This window comes from Colius striatus, chromosome 1 (genome assembly GCF_028858725.1).
Source record: "Colius striatus isolate bColStr4 chromosome 1, bColStr4.1.hap1, whole genome shotgun sequence".
NCBI classification, from domain to species: Eukaryota; Metazoa; Chordata; class Aves; order Coliiformes; family Coliidae; genus Colius; species Colius striatus.
This window is the reverse complement of record NC_084759.1, coordinates 55,248,646-55,272,171: the sequence shown is the minus strand read 5'-3', so window position 1 is coordinate 55,272,171 and position 23,526 is coordinate 55,248,646. Positions and strand designations below refer to the sequence as shown.

General features: G+C 36.6%; 1 protein-coding gene across 3 annotated transcripts in view; it reads left to right on the top strand.

Annotated features, from left to right (window-relative positions):
* Positions 1-23,526, top strand: part of FGF14 (fibroblast growth factor 14) — a 394,127-nt gene that overhangs the window by 285,515 nt on the left and 85,086 nt on the right. For 2 of the 3 annotated variants that reach the window (XM_062020549.1, XM_062020550.1), the window contains exon 2: positions 15,900-16,010. The exons of the other annotated variant lie outside the window; for it this stretch is intronic. In XM_062020549.1, the coding sequence (XP_061876533.1) occupies positions 15,900-16,010 (111 nt within the window). The remainder of the gene's footprint in view (positions 1-15,899; positions 16,011-23,526) is intronic. 3 annotated transcript variants of the gene reach the window in all.

Here is a 23,526-nt window from a genome sequence, read left to right as displayed (position 1 = left end):
TTTAAAGATACTTTTATTTGCAGACTTGTTCATTCTAAAATGTAGGACTCAAACCAACAGACAAGTCTTCACAGACGTATTAGTTTAACCATGTTTCAGTTTGTAGAGGAAAGGGGTGAACCTGGAAGCACTCTATAGTAAGCCTTTTATTTTCAGTCACTAATCTTTACGTTTAAATATCTCCACTTTGACTGAGTTAATTATATATTTTTGTCAGAAAGTCAAGGATTTCAACTGAGTTATTGATTTTCTTTTATTTAGTGAGACCCAATGTTTTCTCAACTGCCAGTGATATGCTTTTACTGACTTTGACCTATTAGAGAAAAACAGTTCATTTCAAGGTATATTTTTCTTTTATTCTGTTAAACTTAACAAAATTTTGTTGATCTTGGTTCTAAAAACAAAGGCCAGCTGCACTACTTCCAAGCAGTTGCTAGTAATGTAGAGACTCAGATCCAAGTCATTTTTTACTTGTAGACATCCTGGGTGACAGACACCATGGTCCCTTTATTTACATTATCCAGCTTCAGATTTCTGTCTTCATCATTGAATGCCCTGGGTTGTTCATGACTCTTTCAGAGCGCAAGTAAGGGCAATCATCATAGAAACTTAGACATACGGCATAAATAATTTGAGCTGTGTGTGTCACTCCTTCTCAGTAAGATGAGTTGTCACAACATCCCTGTTTACTGTTGCAACAAGGAAGCACCTGATGAAAAAAACCCTCTGTTTCTTTGACAACATAGTGTCAAGGTTTATATGGTTACCTTAGGCAGAAAATGGCTCAGCATCTTCAAGCCTTGCGCTCAGTATCTTCAAGCCTTGCGCTCAGTTGCTCTCTAAGATCTTGTATTTCCTTTGCTGTCTTCTTGTGTTCCCTAGAAATGGCTGAACTGACAGATTACAAAATAGAACGTTTCTGTTTTATCTTCAAAAACATGGCGGGTGAGATTTTTGTGGCAGCACACAGCTGATGGTACATTAGTCTCAACGTTGGGAGCTTTTACCTTCTCTTTTTCCTTTGCTCCTCTTCCTTCTCTGGTAAACCCACAGTTTGCATACAACTAAAAAGAATTTCTTAGAAAAATCAGTTGTCACCCACTTGATGGAGGCCACCACCACAGATTTTAGGACCAAATAAAGCATAATCAAGGGCCATACATATCCCTCAATATGTGTTGAAACGTTTGGCTTTTATGTTAAATCTGAACAAGATTTGTATCAGAGATTTCTCCTGCATTTGAGTGTAGAAATGCCAAACTAAATCAAAGGCCTCTGAAAAATAAACAAGGGCTTCCACTATAGGTGGATTTGAGCTTGATTGAAAAGAAGGTAGATTAATTTGGGACAGTTTTCTGAATCAATAATATCTTTTCTGTTTGAGTTTTTGTTTGGTTGTTGTTTGGTTGTGGTTTGTTTGGTATTTTCCTGGCTGCACTAAGGAGGTGGAAAGGTTTGAATTTATGCCCTGAGAAAAAATAACAGTGTTAGATATGTTATGCTGTGTTTGTGAGGTGTACATAAATAAGTACTGGAGATGTGTTAGGATACTAAACCATGCAGCATTTCACCTGCAGAACTACACATGAAGCACTAGGAACATCTCTGTTTGTGGTACAGAGGAGCATCCCTCGGAATGCGCATCAGATAGCCCAAGTGAGAGCACATGAGGGTTAGAAAATGAAAACAGGAGAGGCAGCAATTTTTTTACACTATGCTGAGTCAAGGCAGGCTTTTGAAATTTATGTGCCAGCCTGCCGCCCAGCCTGCCCACAGACAAGGGCCACCCGTCCGGCTGAGGCCTGCACTGTGGGCGTGGGGCTGTATGGCTGGCCCTGAACTTACAGCCTTGTCCTAGTCTTGGGAAGCTCAGCCCCTGCTTTTTAATGCTAAAGAAGGCTGAAAAATTCCATCAAAGGCTGTCACTAGCACATAACCACAGAGTAAAATTTGCACCACTTGTTGCCACTGCTCAGTGATGTGGGCTAATAGCAATGCTGTCGCTGCAGCATCACCAGGCACAGGCAAAAGTTCCTCTGGAAATCCTGTGGAAAAAAATCCTGCTTTTCAATCTCTAATCTTTCAGCTTCAAACAGCACTTAAGTTGTCACCATAATAAATGTGCAGGAAACATAAGTGAATTAAAGAGAGTTTAATATTAATACTCAGAAAATGTTGTAATTTGGTCTTTACGAGTATACCTGTGGAGCCCTTCTGAATGCTAGCTCTTCACTTAGGCTAACAAGATATTGCTTCAGTAAAAGTAAATGCATCTGAAGAATGAGATTGCTCTTGATTTCTGTTTAAAACATGCTATTTCAATGTGTGTGTTCTGTAAAGCAATTCTCAAGGCAAGTGCGGAAACCTTGGTGTGAGAAAAGTCAGCAGCTGATAGTTGAGGGTAAGCAACTGGTAGCTGAGGGTACTCAACAAACCAGTTTAAATTTAATTGTGCCCATATGGCTGTATTTTTTTTGTGTAGGTATGTCTCCTAATACAACACAAGAGAGAATGAGTGGCGCTCTGGCTCAGACCATAAGCCTAGTCTGACAAAGTGGAGTTGAGTCCTAGGGAGGAAAGGCTCATCCCAAGGGCTGAGGCAAGTGTCTTCAGGGAGAGCATGTGATAGATGTTTTGAGTGGATAAGTAAAGTATCCTGGGTGTAAATAATTCAGTGCATTTTGACCTGTCCTTCAGAATGAGGGAAATCATTCTGAGTTGTCTGTTTCTTCCCACTCCTCCTTGAAGGAGTTCAAGATCTCTAGCTCAGGGGCAGACACCCATACCTGGTCAGAGGAATGTCACTTGTTATGTCACTGGAAGACACCAAGGACATGTCTGTAATTTGTGTCATTTAGCATCTTCACACATATAATTGGGCGTCTGTAGTAAATCAAGATATGATTAAGAGACTTGACAAGAAATGATGTTGGTTTAACTGTTTTTGGCCAAGTGAAGGGAAGACTCATCATCATGGACGTGTTGTGGTGCAGTAGACTTGAAGAATGTTTTGGTTTGGGTTTTTTTTTTTGCCAGTTTTGTCTTACACATCTTGAGAGAAAATACACATTTGGAACTGCCATAAATCTACAGTCTGACTCACTGCTACTCAAAATGCCTGTGATGGCTGATGAAGCTGCTCATGACTTTGGTTCAATGTGCTTATTGACTTTTGTGCATACAACTAGGGGTTACAGACTGTGTATTATTTCCTGGTACCTATGAGGTGGAGTCTGTATCTTCTATTAAGTACAGAGTTAGTCCAAAGAGAATCTGAGTGTTTCTACAGATTTGTGAAGGAAGATATCTGTGACTGATGGCATATTTGTTTAGGTTTACAAAAGTGTTTTGTTACTAAAGACGTAATTGTGCAGCAAGGAGGAGGGGTGTCTTATGTCCTTTAAAATACTCAACATAGCTGTAGATGCACAGATGAGAAATGATGCTGGACTGAAGAGTACAGTAGATAGGAAGTAAAAGACGGGATGTGAGAAACAGGACAAGGAGAGCCTATCATCAGAACAGGTTAAAAAAGTACAGGTAGATGCATAGCCAGTTTTCGATGGCAAGAGCACTGGACTGGAGGCAAAGCAGGATGAACAAATAGATCATGAAGTCACTGCAAAAATGTACTAGGTAGGATCGAAGTTTTCTTATAAAACTCTTAATTAGTTTTATTTCACTATCAGGTTATATATTTAAAAGCTATTTGTTCTGGTTTGTGTTCCAATAAAATTTAGATTTAGAGACTGAAAATCCTTTCATCAGTTTTGAGGTGTTTGGGGGCAAGTCTTCATCAAAGCATGAACCAACTTTGAGCTCCTCCAAAACCTACCAGACAATTGCAATCTTTTGAGACTTTATGGAATAGTTTCATTTTTTTGTAGGAGAACAGTAAGTTCAGTTCATGGTGCCAGGGTAGTCTCTCTGAGTGTACCTCCATCATATTATCAAAAAAGTCGGAACTGGAAGATTTATTAATGAATAATCAAGACATGAACAGTTTATGCACTTTCCTCAGAGAATACAGTTCTGCTTAGTTCCTGGATATTAGCTAAATATCTGGACTAAACAGCCTTTCCAAAGGAGCCAGTGTGATCTGTGTGGGATAAATGGTTTGGTTTTGTTTGGGGTTTTCTGTGTTGTTTTGGGTTTTTTTTTTTTTTTTAAATCTCTAGGAGCACTAGGTGGCATAAAAGGAATCTTCCACTAATAGACATTTTCTTCTTGCTACAGTTACTCTCGAAGCAAGAGCAGTTTCAAAGAAACAAGGTTGTTTGTGCTGAGGTTTCTCAAAAAGAATTTACCATGTGTCTACCTGTCCAGATTTCTGTGATCTGTCCTGTATCGTCAATGTTAAAATCTATTGATTTCCTTAATTTCCAGCTCCTGGAGTCATGGAGCTTCATAAGGGTTTGTTTTGTTTCTGTGTATTCAGAGTTTTCTTGGACAGCAGAGATTAGGAGAACACCAAAAAAAAAAAAAAAAAAAGGAAGTTGTGGTGTAAGTTAACTCCAAACTAAACAAAATAAGCAGGGAGCACCTCCAGTCAAGAGGCACAGCTTTGTCATGCAGAAGAAAGATGACAGAGGAAAGGAGTCTGTAATTCTGTATTCTGTGTTCTTCAAATACAGGGGATTATTTTCTTGTCACACTGTCTGAAGATCAGTTTTCCAAGCTGCTTCTCTTAAGATTTCTGAATTGTATTTAATACCACAGATTATGAAGTTCTGCAGTCTGTAGGCTGAACAGGAATCTCATCTTTCTCACTGAGCAGGATTTGGGGAAAATGTGATCTCAGAAAACCAAAGCAGCTATGCATGTCTTCTCTTTCTGTCTCTCTATATAACTGCATTTGTGGGGAAAAACAAAAGTTATACCAGTGTTTATGAGTACAGTAGAATAAAGTTTAGGAAATATCTGCTATTTCTTCAGTGAATCCCTGGTTAAAGAGCATTCCAGAGTAACAGTTACGCTGAAAAAATGAAAGAACTGAAATATTTAGTATGACTTGCTATTTTCTGGTTCAAGTACTTCTTCATAATCCACTTCCTATAACTCATGACATTTCTTGGGTATTTCATTTGTTAAAAAAAAAAAGCCAGTAGATCTTCAATTATACATTTTTTGATGATAATCCCTTGCTTTAATTTCTGTTGCTGTTAGAGATTCTGGAGAGCAAACTGAAAATAGCAAACCTTTGTGAAAGAGCAATGGAATATTGTAAAAATGTTAAATAATTATTACAGGTAGTATATGTGTAATGATATTAAAAATTCTTTTATAGAGCTTCCATATGAATAATGTCAATGCATTCATGCTTTCCTAGGCAAATAAATATTTTTCTAAATAAATAAAGGATTTTATTCATATTAACAGTGCAGACTTGTCTGATGGGACTTCTGTAATCTTGCTTCATACAGAAAAAATAAAATTTTTTCCAAAGTAATGAGAAATATGAAACTACATTTATTTTCCTTTCACAATGAGGTTATCCATTTCTCAATCAATTTTCCTTTCATCCTAGCTGCATAGCTTTGGATTCCTATATCTCCGGTAATATTAGATGTTCATGAAGAAGACTGAATTGTAATTTGTGTTGAACTGTCCTCATTTTCCTGGGATTTTATGTCTTTGTAAACAATTCTATTCAGATAGTGTTGGTGAATGACATGGTTTGACAATGAGGTTTTCTGTTAAAGCATAAAGGATTAAATAATGATGTATAAAAATACATTATGTTCAACTAAGGACAATTTTGACTTTTCTAAGCCAGTTTACTGATCCATATCTTTCACAGTAAATGCTTTTCTGAAGATGTAAAGAAAACAAGTGATCCCTGTGTTTTTTACATTGTTGAACACTACATGAAAATATAATTGATTTATCAACTTCCTTGGTATTTCATTTACTTTTGAGGGTTTTTTTTTTAATTTATGTATCAAACAGGTTATTTGTCTTTAGGCAAACTTAACGATTTAATTATTTTATTAAGGAGTTTATTATTTAAAGGAGTTTGCATTTGTGCACTAAGTTGTTAGTGCTGATGAAAAACAACAAGCCATGGTTCTGTTGGCTTTCTGATTTATGTGTCTAAACCTATACAAACCTCAACTCAGCCTACTCAACCCAGCTAACTTTGAAATGACAATTTGTGGTAATTTGTAATTTCGTAAAATGTAGTAATGTATCTGTTTACAGTGGTGGCAGTAAAAATGGAGAGAGACAGTAGAAGATATTTGAGTTCTCCTGCACCTGAAACCAGAAAGCTCTATATGTTCAGTTATTGAAGAAAACTGTCTTTTCAATGCATCTGAGACATATCAAATGAGAACAAGACTTATGAGGAGAAACTGAGGGAACTGGGGTTGTTCAGCCTGGAAAAAGAGCTGAGGGGACACATGATCACTCTCTACAACTGCCTGAAAGGAGATTGTAGCGAAGTGGGGGTTGGTCTCTTCATTCAAGTTACAAGCAGTAGTGTAAGACAAAATGGCCTCAAGTTGTGCCAGGGAGGGTTTAGATTGGAGATCAGGAAAAATTTCTTCACTGAAAGGCATGTCAAGCAACAGGCTACTTAGGGAAGTAATTGAGTCATCATTCCTGGAGGTGTTTAAGATATGTATATGTGGTGCTTAGGGACATGGTTCAGTGGTGGATGTGGCGATGCTGGGTTAACATTTGGACTCAATAATCTTCAAAGTCTTTTCCAACTAGAATGAGTTTTTGATTTTATATATTGTAATTCCTAGTTATCACTTCGTAACTAGGTAAAATCTCCTTTGTCCCAGTTCATTGGCAGTGCAGTTCATCTGTTTGCCTCTGCTTTTGAAGCTAGTTGGTAGATGAAAAGATAAAATTTCTTGAAAGTAAGATGAATGGCCTCTTTCAATATTTTGTGTCATTGGCAGAAAAGTAAAAATATTACACTGTGTTCTTGAGATGCACATTTCAGAAGTGATGCTGTTGCATATCCAAGCAGAGGGAATAGACTACTTCATTTTGTTGACATTCATGTATTCTGGCAAGAATTAAATGAAATTAGTAAGAAGTTAAGGACCCCTGCCACTCAGTATTATGGAAGCTTTCCTGCATCTAACAACAGAAGATGGAGTGTGATTTAGGACTTAATACTTAGCATTGCAAATTATCCTGCCATCCTCTCTCCAGTGAGCATTACCATGATAGTTTCAAACATTTTTCAAATAGATTTTTTAGATGCCTTTCAAATTCAATTCTAAGTCAGTTTGTGAAAGAAATAGAAACTGACTACAAATATTTCATTGCTTTGTCATGTAGCATGGAAGGAGACAAATTGTCAATATTGTTAAATAAATGTAACGTTTAAACGTATCGTTCTAAAAAACCAAATTATCTAGGAAAGGGAGAACCAAATTCATTCTTTGTTAAGTGCTATGTGATGTGAAATATATTTGGTTACATTTGGAAAGGTCATCTGTGCCCATCCTGTTGTGCTTTCAGCATTCAGTGACACCTTCAGAGACATTTCATTCTTAAAACCCATTTATTTATTGTTTCAAAGGGCAGTGCATTAGTCAAATTTTATACATATGTAAAATGGCAATATAATCTATCACATTGTGGTGCCTTGGTATGTTTTGAATGTGATTAAAATAAAGTTTGATCTTGCACAGGGCCTTTTTATGGGAAGCTAATTAAGTGGAGACTATTACAAAAATGAGGACAGATAAATAAATTAACTCTAGGATCTATTGCTTAATGGTTTTGATTTTTAAAGAGAAATGTTAAGCAATATTTTGTGTGATGTTAACATTTTACCATCAGAATTCTTAGGCAAGAAAACACCAGGTCAAACTAAGATGTTCAAGTATAGAAAGAAGTCCTCAAAGTACTAGAAAATGATTTTATAGAAGTCAAGAAGATTCAGCAAGACAGAATGTTTTTTAGGCCTATGAAAAATGAAAAGAACAAATAAAGACTAATAGTAAGACTGCTCTAACATGGAACCTTAGACAATAGGCTTTGTAGCATTTTGAAGTAAACTGTGAGAAGATTAATATAGTTGCAAAGATGATTTTTTTTGTGTGAGTGGAAGATGATGCTTGTCAGCTATCAGTTAAGTGCATTAAACTGTGACTAGTGCTAAATAAGCTAGCTTCTTCTCAACCTTCCTGTATATAACAGCAGCTATTTTAGATGTTGAGAAGTGAGAGATCACTGAATTTTAGAGTATTCTAAGGAACACAGGTCAACAGTGGAGGGCCAGGAACGGTGGAAGTCTTTAGGAAGAAATCTCCCTACAAATCCATGTATTGCAAGATCATAAACATCAGGTATGTATAATATAGTCTAGTAGGAAGAGAAATGCAAATTATTAAGTTACTAAAATTTAACTACCATGTAAAATTATGAATTTGGAACAATATGTTTTCTTAACAACCTAAAGCTCTTCCCTTTCCAACAAACACCCTCCAAAAATAATATGGCTGGTAAAGGAGACTGATAACAATTATGCTATAGAGAAGTCTATTAAATCTAATCATCTTGTGAATGTGAGCAGTTATAAATTATCACAGCTAGAAGCCAAGTTACTGTAATTCTATTGGCGATCAAATTTGTTCAAGTAAAATCATGTAGCAAGAAGCAGATCTTGTGTATTGTGATGTCTAGAGACAAAATGTCAGTTTGCACAAATGGAAGGGAGAACATTTTGCAGTTAACATAAAAACAGTTGCAACACAAAGGCAAAGATGCCAGCACAAAGGGTATGATGCTGTGCTTTCAAGAGAAGCAACCATTTTGCAAAATTCCGACCCGCTTTCATAGTTTACCTAGAAATTTCATAAATGCCGTGGAAGTGCCCATGACAGTGACAGCAGAGAAATGTAGGAGGACTTTCTGTCCCTCTTAAATGAGCTCTTAAAGCGAGGTTCTGCGGGAGACAAGCTTGTGATGTGAAGCGTGAACGGACAAAAAGTAGAGTTAAAAATAAACACTGAAGTTGAGTGCCCTGTAATCATTGTGAGGACAGAAAAATAAGTGAGCACAGAGAAATAGGCTCACAAAGCCACTGCGTTCCAGAATAAGTACTATTATTACTTATGGGAACGGGGAATAATGGAAGCTATAGCTTTTCTGTGTTCACAATTATATCCTTTTCCCCTCTGTCCTGAATAGAGCAAAACTTTCTTTCAAAAATATTTTTCTTTCAAGTTTTTAATTAAATTTTAGTTTTCTGATCTGTATTATGAGATACCAAAAACATGATTATTTGAATTAGAGATCACTAACATATTTTATTGCATATTTTATTGCTTCCTATTAACAATGAGAGAAAGTAAAAAATGATATATCAAAAACTTTGAAATATTGAGATACCAGGTGACAGGACAGTCAAAATAATAAAGAAGTTAGGAGTGTTCAAAGCCTTTGAATGCAAGAGCTCTATCATAAGAACAGCTGAAGAGTTTAATAATGAGGGAACATGATGGTTTTAGACTCCTCTTTAGGATTTTATCACCTTTAAATGAAGTACAGAATTCTGCATTTTGAATTCCCCATTGACTGTGTACTTGCTTTAGGAAGCTTGCTTTTGTAATTGTGCAACACATATAGCAGAGGATGCTGCACTTTTATGTGCAGGAATGACAATACAAAACTTGCCAAAAAACAAGGCAAAAGCTATATAATGTGATCATTGGTACTGACTGTACCTCTTAGGGTACTGTTGCAATTAAACATTAACAGTATGCTTGAGAAGAAGACAACTTTTGGAAACTGGGGAAAGTGTTACAGCAGAAGCTGAAGTACTTGAAATTAGAATCCAGAAAGGAAACGTCGTTTTACATGGTATTTTGTTCCTGGTGTGGGACCTCCATTGCCTCGTAGAAAATATTTCAAAAATACCAACTAGTACTGAGACACGTTTAAACCTTTGAATAGTGTCCAGACATTAATCTGAAGCATCAGTAGGTCGCTGTGCAGAATTCAGTGAAGCGCTGGAGACTGCCTTGCACTGTGGTCTATCAGATGGGCTCTAATCCTACCCATGGTGGATAGTTAAATATTATGCAAAGTAGAGTGGCTTCAGCAAGAGAGACTGCAAGAATCCCAGTCCAGAACTCCACACAACACTAATGTAAGAGTACTCTCGTGTGAGAAGTCAGAAAAAGTGGTCTTTTACGTGTCCCAGGCCTTACCAACTCCTAGTTAGGAGACAGGTCTAGAGTGGGTGAGACACTGTGCTTGGGGTGGATAATTTGCTACCCAACTTCACAGGAAATCTGAAGGTACTGCTTTTAGGGGAATAGACCTTTGTTTAATCATGATACAGATTATAAATTGTTTTGATACTTCAAATACAGTTTAATAGATGAGGAGTAACATTCCTAACAAATGCTGATCATAACATGAGAGAGCAAGAAATGACAGTCAAGTCATGGTAACTAATGTAGCACCAGAAATCTTACATGTAAAATTTAAATGCAATTAAAAAAAACAAAATAAAACCAAACCAAACCAAAATAAAGATGCCTGATATATTCTGGATGAGCATGAGTGGTATTTTTAGTCCTAAAATAGAAAAAAGTAGAAACTGCATGATGGAAATACAAAGGATAAAGGCCAAGTAAAACGTGAAGGACCTGGAGCTACCAGTTGTTAACATGAGTTTGATGCTATGCTGTCTGAGCAGAATGTACCTCTAAATACTGCCTTTCTCTTGATTAATGAAGTAACTCTTTTTTTGTGACAGACTGGTAATTGACTGCATAGTGCAGTTTATTCTCCATAAGAATGTGAGTTGATATGAGTCAAACCCACCATTAAGTGTTTCTTTGTCAGCTTTTATTTAGTACCTTCACTCAAAAGAGGAAGTAAGTAAATTATGACAGGCAATAAAAGCCCTTCTGTGGTGAAACCTAAGAATTAAAAGTCCAGTGGATTCAAAGGGATTAATTTTTCATTGTATTAAAATACAATGGGCATATTCACCATTGTTCTTTTAGCATTGTAAAATCATTGACATCTGAACACAAAAGTAAAATCTTTAACACCTGTATTTAATGAGTTTGCCCCCTTCTTTATTTTAAACCAGTAAAATTTCTAAAGAAATCTGTTCTGGCAGCCTGTGAAGATGGGGAAGGAGATGTTAAAACCATTCTGTTTGTGAACAAAACCTGTTCTTCATTCAAAACATAAAGTGTCATTATTGTTATAAAGCAAGAATTACACTCAGCCTGTTATGAGTTAATGTCAAAGCTATTTTGTAGCCACTGCTGGAGAGAGAAGAGAAGACATCTTAATTAAACTTTGCCTTTGCTGAGGACATCAGAGAAGCTACTGACAGAGTGTGAATGCTAACTGCAATCATATGTCCTGACAAGGAATAAAAGCAATAAAAGCAATCTGCAAGTGGCTGCTGTCAACACAGGCTGCAATGGAAGAGAGGCTTGAGAAGCTGTTGCTTTGTCCACTGAGTACCAACATCTTTGAATTTTTAGCGACAGCTAATAACTACAAGTCAGAATCATTCTTTCCATGGTGAGGAACTGGAGGCTTGTCATGCTGAACTGTTCAACATCAAAAGTCAAGGTGCAAAATAAGATCAATAAAAATCATTAGGAGATGCTGAACTGTCCTTTGGTTTTGATCCATGGTGAAATTTGCTGGTTTAGGTCTTTTTTACCCTGAAGTCAATGGAAACTGTATTTTTTTGCACAAATGCTTCAGTGTGGCAGCTAGGAATTTAGAGAACTAGTAGCAAAATATCTATAATAAAATTGTGACAGCAGGCAACACTTTGGTGAGGTCATCTACTCTCATTCTGTTAGTTTTGGTTTATTATTTTACTGTATTGTCTTACCATTCCCTTTCTTTTCCATGTGAGAATAAAAAGCCCTGCATGGGGTGTAAATGGAAAGAGTAATTGCTGGTTTGTTTCCCTGTACCATTACAGTGGGAGTTTAAAAACATAACGTTATCAAGTGCACCTGCAGACAGGCAGCATCTGTTCTCCGCTGGTGTTTCAGGGCATTGCTGATCCCTCCTGCTTTCTAGGAGGCACTATAGTCAAGATCTGTGAAACTCATTTGTAAAGCATCTGAAAACGCGACTGTTCTAATATTATCAATTGACAATGGGTAGATAAAATGCTATAGAAATCCAGGGGCTAGTGGATTTCTCTTCTCTGCTCAATGACCAAGTATCTCAAGAAGAACCTGAAAGAATCATTTATCTTTCTGCTTGGAGAAGAGATAAATTCCTTGCCTGACAGAATTGTCTGCTTCATCTTGGAGATGTTTACCTTGGGGCTGTCTGGAGTAATCTTTTTTGCTATTGCTTATTATGACTTGCTCTGAAATTAGTGAGTCATTTCACACATCACTAAATCTGGGTTGCTTTTTATCTGAGGTCAAATAAATACCACGTCTCATTGTCCAGTTTGCCCAGTTTTTTGAGCACAGTTCAGCTAAAAGGCTTAGTTGTTATTTACTTTTATTTGTAGATCTGAAGTGCTATGATATATATTAACTAAATGCTATGATAAAGAACTAGTAAAAATGCATAATTAAATTACTTGTCAGGAGTAAAAGTTTTAATCTTTCTAAGGATAGGTAGGGACATCAGAGAGAAAAAGATATTTTTAGGAGGATGAGTATAAAAGATCCTATAAGGAAAGTTACAGTTGCTGCATTTCATGGGTAAAAAATGACCCTTTTTTGCCATTTTGTAGTCTCCAGAGTTCTAGCTTACACAATGAAACTATTAATTAGTATCACATCATTACTAGTAAATTGCAGTTTTTAATGAGCCATTCAAGTGAAAGAGCCTTGTTTTAAGACAGTTTTCTTTAGTTCTTTGTCAAATTAAATCATTAAAACTGTATAAAAGTGAGATAAAACATGTGACTAGCATCTTTTGGTCTGATGTTACAGTAGGTATTATTGTGCTGTGTTTGGACTTGAGTGAATAAATAAATAGGGGATTCATACCCCATCTCATCACACATAGGCTGAAATACTAGCTGAAATGCATAGCTATCCACCAAATTGTTTTCATTCAGATATAAATTTGGATAGCTGGTAAAGCCAGGCTAAATTTGAATAGTAGTTTTGGGGAAAACATTGTCATGGTTTGACATGACAGCCTTTTCTGGTAAGGGGGAAGGGGCTGTAAAGATGGCTCCTGTAAGAAGTGGCTCGCAACTCTCCCCAGCTCAGAGCCAGACCCACTGCTGGGGCTGAGCCAATTAGACGCCTCCACGATCACTTTTTTGAGAAGAAGCCGGAAGGGGAGGTCTCTTCCTCCATCTTCTTTCCTTCTTCTGCCCCTTCTTCTTTCTTCTGGCTGGTGGTGGTGCACGGAGTAGGAACGGTGAGAGAAACAACCATGCAGACTCCAAGGTCAATGATGAAAGAGAGGAGGAGGTGTGCAGGAGCAGAGACTCCCCTGCATTCTATGGAGAGAGCTGCTGAAGCTGAGATTTATTTTCATATATTTAAAGACCCCTCATCAGCAGTAGAGACTCATTTTGATAATGAGCCCGCATCAGGGGCAGAGACTTATTTTGCTAAAGCTGACCCTGGACCAGGGGCAGCGATTCACTTCATTAAAGGCCCCGAGCCAGGGACAGTGATTCTGGCCGGAGGAGGCCGTGTCCCGAAGAAGGGACCCAATATCCACAGCCGCAACTGTGGGGAGGAACCCACAACAAAGCAGCTCATTAAACTTATGCCCAGAAGAGCTCTCCTTGCTCTTGTCTCAATCCACAACAATCTTGCTTATCTTTTTACTCCCATTTCGCTGGGGCCTCCGCCATCCTAACGAGGGTGGTGGTGAATGGGGGCATCGAGCGAGAGACTGTCGTGGTGCTGCTGTGCTAGCTGGGCCAAACCACAACAAACATAAACAAATTATTGTACACTTCCTTGTTAGAAAGTAGATTTCATTTATCAATTTAGAGAAATTAATAGAAAGAGTATAAAGAGCAACTTTGAAAGTCACTTTTAAGTTTCACATTTTTCCCTTGCAGCAGTAGATGTAAACAGCCTGTGAGAGTGAGTTGACTGTACTTTGCCTTCCCATGATACTTCTTTGAACTAGAAGTGATGATAAAGAATCAATTATTCATGATACTTTGAGAGTCAAAACTGATTTTTTCCTGTGAATAGTTTTTTAAAACTCTAGTTTTAATAATATTTTCAAAATAGTCTTTTAAGGTACCATTTTAATGTAAGTATGTTTAAAATCAATTTGGAAGTGCACATTGAAAGCATGCAATGATAGGAATAGTGCCTCTGTAAGCAGAACTCAGTTTTCACTTTGAAATTATGAAAATACTTTCAAGTTGCCTGATGAAGCTGGCTGTGATAGTACAGTCATAGAAAACAGTTTATTCCATTTATAAATCTAGTAAGTATTTGTTTCTGAATATTCTTACATAAAGGCAAAGAAACTTTTGCTGATGTAGAAATCTACAGAAAGAAAAGAAAAAAGAAGTTGTAATATGCTTACATATTGGTCATCAGATGTTTATATTATTTATTTCCATGCCCAAAAGTCTTACAGCATTAATATTTATAGTATCAGGTTTTTTATTATATTTGTGGTTAATCGTATATTTTTAATTTAGATGGGTTTATTTATGTAATGTATTATGATTTTTAATTTGGATATTCAAGAAAAACTTAACATTTTCATAATCATTTCATGGAACTGAGTCTCTATAGAAAACTTCATAGCATTCCACACACATACAGTTTTGTTTATTAATGCTTATTTTCACCATGAAAATACCATGATACTGTGAGTAACCCAGCATGATTGACTGTGAGAGCAATTGTACACAAATTCAAGGAGGATTTTGTATTCTGACCACAGAATTGCATGGAAATAATTTCTGTCTTCCTTACAAGTTCATTTTATTACGTAACTGTCTCAAAGTCTTTATGGTTTTACTTCATGATTGAGCTATGCATGATATAACATAGATGCTTCTAATGCCAATGTCCCCACAAGTTTATGTACTGGCTACCTGTAGTTGGACCTAATAGTTTAACATTATTGATACCAATATCATACAGAGGTAGTGCTGTGAATCTTTTCAAGATGCAACATCCTCTTCCTCAGCAGTGAAATGATTATGCAGCAGCTTAATTTGTGATTTGGTAAGGCATCATCCTTGAGATGAATCATAAACTTGTGGCTTGGCAGCTCCTGCCAATTTTCATAAATGCAAAGTATGAAACAGGGTAGCTTAACTGTTCAGCTACCTGAATTTCCCATATACTTTTAGCTTGCTAAGGCTTTTTTTCAGGTATTTTCCTCTGTCTTGCCCTGACTGTGAGTGTTATTCCCTTGGGTGTGGGAGAGGACAGAAGAATTGTATCTTCTTCTAGATTGGTAAAATATTTGGTGAACTCTTCAGATGGGACTGTTAAAAAGTATTATTCTGGATAAGTTTATCACTTCGGTAGAAAGTAAAAGGAAACAGATCTTTTCCTCCAACTGCCCTTAAAACTCTTGTGAAGTATAGCAAATTACATGTATGAAATGAATGGGGGTTTTGTAAATGTTTTATTAGTTTCTATAAGACTCTGTAGTTGTTACTGAAGTCTAACATTTTTGGCAGGGCTTAATCTGGCTTAAGTCTTTAGGCTATGAGTGTTTGGGGTGTTCTTTTTTTCCCGTGTTTTACCTATGTTAATTATAATGAAGGATGTTGGAGACAGAGAACAGGACACACACCTGGCCTAATAATACTCTGCGGTGAGATTTTTCTCCATCAGGACCCATCCTGTTGTAGTACTTGTAAGACAGCAATGCTGCTTCACCAAACTTCCTCTTACAGTGAGAGGAGTAGGGATAACTCTTGGAAAAAGTTTTGAGGCTAGTGACAAAATATGTTTGTCTTTCAGATCCCCAGCTCAAGGGTATAGTGACCAGGTTATATTGCAGGCAAGGCTACTACTTGCAAATGCACCCCGATGGAAGTCTCGATGGAACCAAGGATGACAGCAGTAATTCTAGTAAGTGACTGCCCCAGGGGAATGTCTTAATTGCACACACAGTTTGCATCGCTTGAGTGTATATGCTCAGACACAGTGTTAATGCCTTTGGAGGGTTTCTGAATGTGTTTTGTGGAAAGGAGGAGGGTTTGGTCCATTCGAAGCCTAATGACCACCAGCACAGCTTGTGCAAGACATTGACCTAAATGTATTCCCTCTGAAGGGGAAGGCATAAGTGCCGATGGACCTCAGGGGTGAGATGTTTGGACTAATGGTTGTCTTCTGCTAATTTTATAAAAATGGTAAAATTCTATTAAATTATTTTTTAATAAAAACTATTTATTTAGCATAAATTTCTCATCTTCAGAGAAACAACAAAAAAAAAGAGATGGAAACAAAAATTCCTTGAAAAATCTGATCATGGAGGCCCTGATTCAGCAAAGCAAATAAGTGCATGTCTGACTATCCAAGTCCTGCTTAAAACACATGCCTATGTATCTTGCTGAACTGGGGCTAAGGATCCTACAGTCCCTATACCAGCAAGAGTTCCAATGATTTTAAGAGAATTTCTGCCAGTATAGGGACTGTGACAGTGACAGTTTTCAGAAATATTCCATACAAAAGGCTTTGGGTCTCTTTTCCTATGATACTGACCCATAATTTCATTTGATGAGTATATATGTGTTTTATAACTTCATCTGCAAATTATGATAAAGCAAACCTATTCTTAATCTAGAAACAATTGATTTTTACTTTTCTGTTTAGCAGAGAACATTTGTATTTTGTTTATTTTAATGATAATGGCATATTTAAGTAACATTTCTGTGTGATCTCGAAGCCTGTTAAGCATTTTAATATAAAGGATTTATCTTCTTATTATGCATATATAAATAAGCCTTTAGTTTCCTGAAAAATGTTGGAATGAGGCTATAGAAATTAAGAGATTTGATGTTTCTACTTTGGTTAGGTCCCTGTTTTATCTGTTAATGCACAGCTGTCATATTTAACACATTTCATTAACAGTTAGAATGATCATCTTTTATTGTTCTAATTTTTCTTTTTTAGAATTGAGAAAAATAATTGATTAATATGTTGATGTGTATTTCTCTGCTTGTTTTCCAAGTGGTTTCCCTCCTTCTCCCTGTTCCTTGTTTCTTCCGTCAGTATGTCCATCTTTCATGCTCACTTCTGTACTGTAATAGATACTAAGACTTTCTACAGACTAGCTCATTATTATTTTTTATAGAAATTTTGTCTTTATGAAGTTTTAGTGTGAGTGTGTATTTTTCTCTCCCTCTTCTTGCTCTGCCCATCTCTCTTATTTTCAGCTTCAGTGAGGAGGTGTGTAACAACTGCCACTATTTTGGAATGTATTAATGTAATTTGTGGGTTTTTTTAATCTTAGACCTGGGTTAATCTTGAATATTTTCAAAACTAGTCCATAGTACCTGACTTTCCTCATTTTGCTGTTGTCAGCATTACAAATCTTCCTTTTTTCCTTTTCTTTTTTTTTTTTTCTTTTCTTATGTGAGAGTGATGGAGCCCTGGCACAGGCTGCCCAGAGGGGTTGTGGAGTCTCCTTCCTTGGAGGTCTTCAAGACCTGCCTGGACATGTTTCTATGTGACCTGATCTAGGTGAACCTGCTTCTGCAGGGGGGTTGGACTAGATGATCTCTAAATGTCCCTTCCAACCCCTACCATTCTATGATTCTATGATACGATGTCATTTTCTCTCACCTCTTCCCTGCTCTCCAGGATTTCCATCTGTCTTCCCATCTCTCTTATTCTTGTTCTGAATTATAGAATGAATATTCTATATTATAAATATACTGAAATACAGGATTTGCCCAAACTCAACTAGATGCCAGATAGCAATGTTGCATATTTTGGATAAATACTGTTAGATAATGTTGTATTTTACTTCAACAATATTTTTAGGCTAAAAAGAGTTTTTCCCTAACACTATCTGTCTTTAACTTGTATGATTCACTACTTTTTTCTTCACCAGTCTAGTTTTACAATATGGTTTAGAAAAAATGGTTTAGACCATGAGAATGTAAAATTAATGTGTTTGCCAGGAAAGCATACAATCTCCACCTTAGTTTTTGCCCATGTATATGTATCAATGCTATCTAAATAGTTGGAAAGATTGATACATTTTGTATATTCATGAATATATAAATATATGTCTGTTTCTTAAGTGCTGTCAGTCTTTCTCAGTTCTTTTCCCTTTCCACTCTCCTTCCATTTTCTGATGAGCCTTTTTTCCTATTGCTTTTATTTATTTATTTAGTTAGTTAGTTAGTTATTGTTTTTCAGTTTCTTTTTGACTTTAAACCAATAATTGCCTTGTGGATAGAATTCCTAGTATATTGATCTTTTATTTGGTGAGCTTCTATCATGACAGTTTCTGACTGAGGCTTACTGGTAAATATATTTCAGCAGCTGCCAGGGGGGGTAAAATCCTGCCTCTGACCATGGATCTTGCAGGCTGCCTATTTAGTCTGCCCCGTGGGTGAATGATGGACATGTATTAGCTGTCAGACAGTGCTCTTACCTTGATGGAATGTTTTCCATTGAAACTGCGTTTCATAAAAATGCAGGAAATGCAGACCAAAGTGTGTCCGTCTCTGCCAGGCTTCTACCTGTCTTCTGCACTATTCACTATCCCTAAAGCCTCTGAAAGAGTCCTTCTCATACACTGACCATCTGAGTAGCTGGGCGTCAGAGAATCCAGAGTGAATGAGTAGTGAGGGACAGAGAAGTGATTTCCTTTTTGTCTTCAGCAAGAAAAGTGGTTGAAGCTTAGTCATCCTGCTACTTTTTGTGCTGTTGCAATTTATTCTGTGTCAAACAGTTAGAAGAGTGCTTGAAGTTAAAATTCCCTCAAGTGCATATATAATTTTGTACTCATTTTATATGTATGTCAGTAAACAAGTTATACAGTTGGAGTCATAGTGTTATCAAGAGATAGCACAAAGTAAGATTAAGATAGAGTCTGTTCCTATTTAGTGGTTTCGTTCACACTCATTTTTTTGTTTGTCTTTAAAGCTTCTTGGTAGTCTCTTGAATGTGACTTTTGGCTTCTATCTGAAGTAAAAGTTACTTTTATCAGTGCTTTTGGTCAGCTGCTGTACTGCAAGCCATTTTCCCTTGAGTAAAGGCTAGAGTCTGCAGATAGATGGCAAGATTTTTAATCTGTCACTGTGCACAAACCCTGGCATGAAAAAGGAAGAAATATGTGACTACTTGTAATTGCATCCTTGTCTGCTCATGTTGATGGCCATGCTATTAGAGCTCAACCTAAATAGACTGATGGATTTCAATTCAGTATTGTAATTCTTCTAATATCTTCTCTAAGTTAATGGTGTTTTGTGACAGAGCATGAATTAATGCACCTATTGCTTAATGGTGCAGAGTTTCCTTAAATCACATGATCTATATCAGAGCTGTTACCTGAAACCATCTTGTGTGTACAGTCTGTATTTTTTTCTAAACTCTCAGTGACATGTGGAAAGAGGCTTTATTATGTTGCTTTTAGTTGGCTTCTCTTTTTCCTTCCTCTAATGCCTTAGAGTCTCTGCTTTGTTTCTGTCATTTGGTTGTAGTGAAAGTATGACTGACTGCTTAAAGCTGTGGGCTTGGTTACTGAGGATCTACTCAGTGTAGCTATCCCTCTCTCTATCTCTCTATCACTAATTTTCCTGGATTTTACAGCAGTTCTGAGCATTACTTGGTGCAAAAGAAACTTGCTTCAGTATTGTTCATGGGCCTTTTCATTATTCATTAAGAAAAACAAGGTACTACATATAAACTGTAAGGAAATAGGAGAGATTTCCATTTTGTGCTTGTGATAACAAGCGTTACATTCCTCTCATCTCCCTTCCCACACAAAATGGCTCATTTTCAGGCTTTTGTCTACTTTCAAGGCTTTATCTTATGAATGAAAGGTAGGTTTAGCAGGAAAAGTAATTGATTTGAGAAACAGGCAGTTCTGATTCTTTTATTTCTGCCATTGAAATCCTAAATCTCTTAGCCCTAAGGCTTATTTTGATTCACCAGAAGAGTGTATCTCAGTCAACATTCTCTGAAAAAAATCAACATAAATTAAGTACTTTTCTTGATGAGTGATAAACCTATTTTAACACTTGAATGTTGCTATTTGTGCCCCTTGTGAAATTACAATCATGTAAAAAACAGATTAAAAGATCATTACTCATTTTCAACCTTATTTCTGAAAGTAATATATGCCAAAGTGAGTATTACCCAAGAAACCGTGATTTGTCTGTGCTGTGCACATCTCTTCCGTAATTATGCAACAACATGCTTTACTTCATGGCAATTGGTACCTGTTTGAGTTACCATTCAAGAAATCATGCAACTATTAAACATTCCTTTAATTTAATCTTTTAATGTGGGATCCTAAATGTCTGTTTATATCTTCCAAATTGAATATGGAGGTATTAACTTGTATATACCCTTGTAAGGTAAAGGAAAAAATTAGACAGAAATGAAGCACATGAAGGTTAAAAGATAACACCTGCAATGCTGTTAAATTTGAATTATTGAATGTAAAATTTGGATTTCTGTACTGAAATATTTACAGTCTGATTTTTGCACTATTTCGTACTGAGTTTGTCCTCAAAGAATTACACAGGCATTTAATCATCTTTTTGCATCACCTTTGGGAGTTAGGTAAGCCTGTTTCTCCCACCAGTATAATCTTAGTGTGACAGGATCAGTCTAGACTGTGTTCAGTCATACAAAGAAGTATATGTTGATTATGTCTTGTGTAACATCAGGCAGTAGAATGGGTTTGTTCCATAAGAAATGGATGGATGGATCTCTGAATACCAACCTCCCTACACTCACTGACAGTATAAAAGATGTACTGATGGAGTTGTGATTTTTGCCTATAGACCTGCAAATGGAAATAAAGAAATAGTAGCCTTGATCTGATTGCAGATTTGGGGCTGTGAGAAGTCTTGTTAACTGGCACTACAACAATGCACAAGAAGAACAGGTAGTAAGTTTATAAGCCTTAAGCAATTGGTCTCTAGCACGCTTCGTGAGAAAAACAGTAATCTTTAATGGCAATTTTCATGTAGTCAGTCATACCTAAATAGACTTTCACAAGGATGTGATACTATCTGATTTCAGGCATTTCAGATTTCAAGTTAGTAGATTGTGGTGATGTTGCATATAAAAAGGAAAAAAGAAATGGGTTTGTGTTCTGCTCAAGGAAGGAATTATTAGTTATCAAAAAGCAGACTTTAACTTTGGCTAAAACTTTTGGAGGATTAGAATCCATCTCAAATTGTTTCTGCAAATCCCATCCATGATGTGTAAAACAATAACCTTTTTCAAGAAAGTTCTTCCTGCTAAATACCTTCCCAGTTTCTGATCTTGTGTGTGGTGGTAGTAGACTTGTGGGCTTACAAAAAAAGAAGAGCTCTACTGTCATGGTTTAGATGAAATATGAAGCAGAGCTAAGGGAGCATGCACAGGTTCAGTGCTGACAAGGAGAAAAGGTTTTACTTTCAACATTTTTGATGATTGATTCACTTAATTTCCCAGGTCTTCCCACACCTTATTTGCCAGTCTTTATACTTTTGTGAAGCATGGGAGCTCTGAGCATCTGGCAAAATTTTATTTCCTGGAGTGTTTCAGGGTGCTCTGTCTCTCAACTTGTCTGTGGAATCACAGGGCAAGGTTTAGGAACATAAAGATATTCGGGGACCTCACTCTCCACTTAGCTTTTTGTTTGAATCATTGTCTTAACGATAGAGAGAAGCTGGGGATATGGTTCCTTTTCACACCCACCTCAGCTAAGGGCATAGCTTTGGCTGTGCAGACCTGAAACACCAGCAAACTCTTTAAGGCTTTCTGCTTTTCTCAAGGCCAGTTGTTTTTAGAGTGGGGGGTATAGCATAAGTGAATCCTAGTAAGGTTTGAAGCATGTAATTGGGCACAGAAGTTCTGCTCAGTAATGAGTATTGCATAGTCAGGTTCTGGAGGAAATTGAATTTCCTTCAGCTGGCTTCAAAACACATAAACCCCACATGCAGTGCCTTAGTAGGGCTTGTTTTGCAGACCTCAGTATGATGCATATTGCTGAGCATTTATCAATCAGTAGTTGGACATAGACTGGCCTCTCTAGTTTTACCCAAGTCTGAAAAATGTTGTGGAAGTTACAGAATATTCTGTATGTGCAGAATTACAGCATTTCAGATCCCACTCTAAAATTTTATGGTCTTCTACTAATTACAGGAGCTCTGAAAATCTCCAATTAAAATTTGGTGGCAGTAAAAAATACGTTATATATTCCTTTCAGTGCTTTCTAACTTCACCAGCAACTATAAGCTACTCTAGTAATTTTATAGGTTGCATAAAACACTGTCATGTTACAGGCCTCTAATTCTCCTCCAATGGCAGAGTTTTTTTCTAGCTTTACTACTTTGTTTTTATCGGTAATACAGCAGATGATGTCCAGAAGTTTTCACTGAACCACTGTGATTTGGAGTTATTTTTCATTAGCAGTTTTGCATAGCTGACTGTCTTTTGTGTTCACCTCTTTTGTTTATCCAAGTATTGTTTGTTTTTCCTTCCTGTTGTCCCTGAATTGTTGCTGCCCAGTTTCTAGCATGGCGTTCATATCCAAGTTTCCTCCTGGAATTTCTTTTCTTCTAGAAAGAAACAAAATTAACTGTCGTCTGACACCTAGTTTTGCTGTGACAGACTCCCCTTCCACCAGTGATGATAGTGGTTTCGCTAGTTTTGACATTGTTCCGTTTGAGGGTTATGATTGATCAGGTTTTTTTGACTTCTAAATTCTGTTGAATATTTGAAAGCCCTCAAGTCATGCAGTGTTTAGCCTATACACTTAAGGATATCGTGTCTGTGAGTGCCATATTTCACTGGCTTACATTTATCTTCTAAAGTTTAGAGAGGGAATCTTGTATTTATTGTTCTAGTGGACAACCCATTAAGTTCCTAGCATGACAGAGACTTTTGAAAACTACAGAAATCAAAATGCTATATATTTATACTAATTCTTGTCTGATGTCATCTCTTCTGTTCTTTGTAAACCATAAATTTTTCTGTTCTCCCAGAGCTCTTTTAAATATATTTTTCTTTCTACAGCTGTAGGAAGTGCTCTGCTACAATTCCTAGCTTGATACTGGCTTTGTGCATTCTTAAAAAGATCTTACTTTACATATTCTTTTTCTGTATTACAATATTAAAGGAAAGATTTGCTTTTTTTTCCCATCCACTTCTATCTTTAAATTCTAGTAGTCAACCTCTGTTTTTTTTTAGTCTGTTATAAAGATTTTATTATCTTCATCATAAATGTTCTGTGACTTTGTGTTCTTTAACCATCCAGGAGTTTTCATACCTTGAGAAAATGTACTTATCCACTACAATTATATGACTTTTTTTCTCTTCATTTGGGCTTTACCCCAGCATTCTAATTACAGATGGCCTTATAGGGTATACTTTCTGGTTATACCTATGAATATCCTTCCTAAATTTTGAG